This window comes from Rhinopithecus bieti, unplaced genomic scaffold (assembly GCF_001698545.2).
Source record: "Rhinopithecus bieti isolate Rb0 unplaced genomic scaffold, ASM169854v2 scaffold_76, whole genome shotgun sequence".
NCBI classification, from domain to species: Eukaryota; Metazoa; Chordata; class Mammalia; order Primates; family Cercopithecidae; genus Rhinopithecus; species Rhinopithecus bieti.
The window spans coordinates 3601740-3607360 of NW_016803343.1; the positions used below are offsets into that span (position 1 = coordinate 3601740).

Below are 5621 nucleotides of genomic sequence, written 5' to 3' on the forward strand. Positions count from 1 at the left end.
AAAAAAAAAAAAAAAAAAAAGTTTATGTTGTATTTCCTACTCTTAGTTATACTAAGCTAGACTGCAGATGACTAGAGTGTGTGATATATTTACCGAGTGACTAGAAATCCATTTTAAACTTGGAAATGTAAAAACTAACTTCTTTCCACTCATTTTCAGGGTCATTATTGAGAGACAATAAATGACAGAATAAGGAAATAATCACTGTAAATACTTAGGGACCTGAATAAGAGAAAGGAAGGGAAAGTAAAGGGATCTAACATTTATTGGGCACTTTCTATGTTCCAAGGATTATGACAGGTTCTTTGCATAACTCATGTAATTTAATTCTCACAATGGCCTTACGAAGCAGGTACTGTTCCCATTTTACAGACAAAGAAAATGAGTCTTGAGAGCCTACATAATGTGTCTAACACTACACAGCTGAGAGGCAGTGGAACTTGGTTCCAAATCCTAATCTGCTTGATTCCAAGGACCATCCATGATCTGTATATACACTGGGCTTCTAAACAACTCTGCCCCACTGCAATGAAAAGAGTCTCAAACACAAACTAGAGTACACACCTTTTGTGTTTCATCCTTTTTCTCCTGTTTGAGAATGTCAGTTAAGTTAATGAGCTTTTCCATTGCCTCGACTTGCCTATTCAGGTGCTTCAAATACATCCCACATGCACGACAATAGGACTCCAAAAGCAGGCCAAACCTCTGGCTAACTGTTTTATTGTGCATCTCAGATCTAAAAGAATCATGCAAAATTAAAAGTATATATAATAGTCTTAAATGAGTATACAAATAATCTTTGCTGAACAATTTAAACACTCATTTTCGAAATCCAATAAATGTTACAATCACACTAATAAAATTATTCAAAACCTATCATTTAGAAGCAAAACCAGTATGAGTTTCAGGTAGTTCCTGAATATGTGATTAAATAAACATCTAGTTTTTAGATTTATTTCAACTAGTTTTCATTTACTAATCTCAGTACAAGATATAAAAACATGAAAAAAGGAAACTGAGCACAAAAATAATCAAATGAAGAGGGAGGGAACAAAGCGCTCAATGAATGCTATTTGATTCTTCTGACACACACGCCTATGCTTCTTGTTTTCAACTTAACTTCTGGGTTCCAATTTTAAATTTTAACACTTAAAATATCATATTAGATATAAATCTTTCTAAATTTATGCAAGATTATATGGTTTATGATCTGTAACTTTTGACTACTAGATATATCACATTCTACAAAACATTTTTTATTCTTAATTAGCTTGTTTTTCAGTAAGAACCATAGGAGTTTGACATTATTTTTCTGAATTTCAAGGTAAAATATTTTTTTTCTTTTTTTTTGGGATATTTTAATCCACACACACAGTGAAACCTACAGCAATACTTATCTGGACCTAGAAAATTTTACTTAAGTAGAACAAAAATCTTTAAAAATATTTCAGCTCTCATTCATGACTAAAATTTAGTTCTGAATTTATTACTTTTTAAATTTCAAAGAGCAAAAGTTGAGAAGCTCATCACTGGTACAAAATACTTTTAGTATGGAAAACTCTTCCAGTCAAACATAAACAAAAGTATTCAAGTAATACATATTTGTAAATCTATTAAGAAAGCAAATAATATGTACCTTAAGAATTTAATGGGAAAATAGACTTACTTTAAATGCCAAAAGAAAAGTGCCCAATCCTTTGATTAGTCAATGCTTTCTTCAGTAAAATCTCACAAGCAAGTTATCCAAATATTGTTCATATTTTAGGACCTAGGTGATTCAAAACAAAAAACAAATCAGGGTCAGTTTCTGCATGGCTGAGCTAAAGAAAATTTTTTCAGAAAGAAAGTGGCTATTACTGGTCATAAATATTTTTTTTTTCTAAAGCATAAAACTAGTTAGTGCAGGTTTTAAAAGGAAGTTGTATGGATCTAGAATAAATTACTATTTTAATTAAACATTATTTACTATTTTACATTATTTTACCTGTACTAGCTGAATTAAATACTGAGAAAGTTTGTCATCTGTTAAATATTTTTCCAAGCACCGAACAGCAAAACCTCGAACCATAGGATCTGGGTAATTACAGTCCAGAAGTTCCATAGCCTGTTCAGGTTTGATTGGAGGCCAGTCTTTTACCAAGCAATACATCTGTGTATGAGAAAGACAATAAATCATATTTAAAGGGGAAAGATAGTTGTGAATGAGCCATCTAAAACACTGCCTTAACTTCTGATTTTAAAATTAGTTTAGATAAATAATCTCCTTAGAATTTACAGTTCTAATTAGTTTTATCTGTGGAAATAATGTTAAGGGTATTTTTTCTACACTATATTACTATTATTAATCTATTTCATTTCTTTTATTTATGCAGACTTTCTGAGAGAAAACAATTTAAGTGACATACCAATTTGTACAACAGTTATCTAGTATTCTCAAACATACATTTACCTGGGATACTTCATCTCTAGAATTCCATTTAACAGACAGAAGCAATTTGGGTAGAATTTCGGGGATAGTTACACAATAGTGTCTGTGTGGGAGAAACAAAATAAAAATAAACACTCTTGCATGCTATTCAAAAGGTTTACATGTCTAACTTCTCAATATGCAATCTGTAAGAAGTCCCAAACTTCTTACATTACTAGCCTTTTTAAAATTCAAAGGACATCAGTGTTTAACACTACAGTTGGAAATATATTTACATACATACTTAGGCACAGTTATAATGGCAAAGAACACAAAAGGAAAATGCAAATGGATTATAAAGTACTTAAATTTAGTTAATAGTTAATAATGAATATATGTTATACCACTCTTTATATAGTTCATATTTTTCACCTACTTATGCAACATGAATGAATCATAGAGTCACTACTTCTACTATGGTTACTGGACAAAATTTATGTCTTAATGGACTTTCTGCAGAAATGCACTGCAACTGGTTTATTTAAATATACCAGTATCACCAACAGCAGGGTAGTTTCTTCATAAATGAAAATAAGGCATTATACTATTTGAAGAAACGTTAAGAAAAAAGAAAATGAAAGGGAAACCCTAAAATTATAATATCTAGACCAACTAAATCGTATCTAAATTGACCTAAAACTACTATTTTAAACAATCCTAAAGAAAGTCGTATCAGGAATTCAGAGTAAGAAAAAGCATTTAACGTGCCAACTATCAATGTAGTATGATTTTCTACAAATATCAATTTACAGCCATTGTTTATAAAAGGCAATGTTTATAGTTTAAAATCATGTAAATTCTGCTTTATTTATTCTAATAGGTATGGTAAAATATACCGAGATCAGCAAAGTCAGTTATTTTTTCTGCAATAAAGAAAAGAAACAGAGAATCTCCATTTTAGCACTTACCTGTGGCTCCATAGAAAATCTTTCTCCTGCTCAGTGATTTCAGAGAGAGGATCTCGTGTAGAAATTGCTTTGAGCTGTTCTTTGTCATTTTCCCTTAATTCATTGTCTCTAGCTAGTCTGTTACTCTGTAAAATAAAATGATATCTTATGTAGTTTTTTTTGGTCATATTTTTCCCCTCTGGATTCACGGATGATTTACAAAAAAAGCAAATAAATTTTCAATAAACTTTACATCACTAATTAACTGTTGTAAAATAATTTATTCTCATTGCAAGACTTTATTTTCAGAGACAGGAAAGAACCAATCTAAGATATAATATTTGTGGAACAAATCCAGTAATTTATTTGGTTAATATTACACCAATCACAGAATAGTAACTGCTGAAGTTAGCCAACAACAAGACCAGATTAGGATACTAGAGGATGGTAGTGAACAATTTACTTTTCCTCCTGACGAGGATCTTGTTAACTTATCTGTGACTGTTTTTGATATAAGAGAGTAAGAAACACTAAAATAATAAAAATGTAAACTCTTTCATGTTCTTTGCCTAAACAGATCCTTATGATCACTGCAAGGCTTTCAAATTTAAAAGTAGAAATCAGTAAGAAAAAAAGAATGAAAACACCCCATTAAAACACTGTATCCTGAATATTAGAAAATAAAATATTTTTTTTGTGTAATTCCAAGCAATGTATATTCCCTGCAAATATAGATATATTAACTGTATAATGAACAATGAGTACATATTAACGTATTATGCAAAACAAATATAAACCCCTTAGGATGGGTTACATATATTTCTAAGTGGCTAAAAATGAAAGCAGACATCCATGCCACCTGGTTTGTATGTGTTTATATGCTGTTAACTTATTCAGCAGGATGAAGAAATATTACTGGTACATATTTGTTCAAGTATTTATTAAATATGTACTATGTACCCCTTGTTTTGTTCTTGCTGTTGGGATTACAAAATAGTAAAAGACTCTGCACTAACAGAGCCTCAGTTATAGTGGGAAATCAAATAAATAAAAATATTGGAAAATTGATATAAGGTACTCTGGACGATGTAACAGAGAATGACTGAGAACACAGTATTTGTGATTCAAGTAACAAGAAGGAACCTTTATCCACACTACTTAGGTAAAGACTATTGCAGATGGAGAAAACACTGAAAGCCTTCCTTCCACCCCGGAAATAATCAGTTTGGTGTGAAGGAAGAAAGCCAGTGAGCCTGATGGGCAATAGACAAGGGAAAGAAGAAATGTAAGCTGAATTCAGACCACATAAAATTTGGAGGCCAGTGTATAAAGTTGGGATTTTATTTTTATTGATAGCTATTTAAAGAATGAATACCATGATTTGATTTGTACTTCATAAAGATTATTATGGCTTCTCTGTGAAAGGAGGGAGACCAGTTAGGAGGTTATTGCAATAGTCCAGGAAAGAGAGAATACATACTCAATCCTCGATTTACCAGGAAAAGAAGTTGCTACTGTTTATTTACTTATTTTTATTTGTTTACATTTTAAATGTAAAATAACTTAAAGAATAAAGTGATGGGGAAAACAATTTTATTAGACATTTTAATAAGGATGTAAATATTATAAAACCAAATTCTTATCTACATTTTCCTGGTTTTGAAGATAAATATATCATTGTCAAACTAGAAACTACATTGTCAAAATGCAGTATTTTTGAAAACTCTGACGGCTCATAACTGTTAAAGGAAGGGCCGTCTTTTTTTCTCTGTAACTGCAAAACATTTCTACTCTATAAATACCAATCAGAATCAGTCGCTCAAGGAGTTATTTTATTTCTACATCATCTTTTTCCTTCTAGTCACATTTGTATACACAGCTACTTTCAGCATTTGTCCATTTACACAGTGTATCAGGTAAATTGTTAAAGTAGATTTAGAGGTTCAAGAAAATTTTAAAAAGAAAATTTTGGTGCATATAGTAAAAGATGAAAAGAATATTGTAAAACATGAGGCTGTTCAAGTCCTTGTCACAAAATACTGTGTGATGAAGTCATTCCAGTGGAATGACTAACTGAATGTGAATACAAATTTCCTTTTTGTCTTTAGAAATACTATCAAATTTCCTTTTTGTTATTAGAAATATATTCTTTACTCATCATTATCTTGAGTTTGAGAAGACTTAAGATAACTGGCCGGGCGCGGTGGCTCAAGCCTGTAATCCCAGCACTTTGGGAGGCCGAGACGGACGGATCACGAGGTCAGGAG

General features: G+C 31.2%; 1 protein-coding gene across 1 annotated transcript in view; it reads right to left on the minus strand.

The window, feature by feature from the left end:
* PIK3CA (phosphatidylinositol-4,5-bisphosphate 3-kinase catalytic subunit alpha) overlaps nt 1–5621 on the minus strand; it is a 90368-nt gene that overhangs the window by 16358 nt on the left and 68389 nt on the right. The window contains 3 exon segments of the mRNA XM_017877282.1: nt 1985–2149; nt 2450–2531; nt 3376–3500. Of these exon segments, the coding sequence (XP_017732771.1) occupies nt 1985–2149; nt 2450–2531; nt 3376–3500 (372 nt within the window).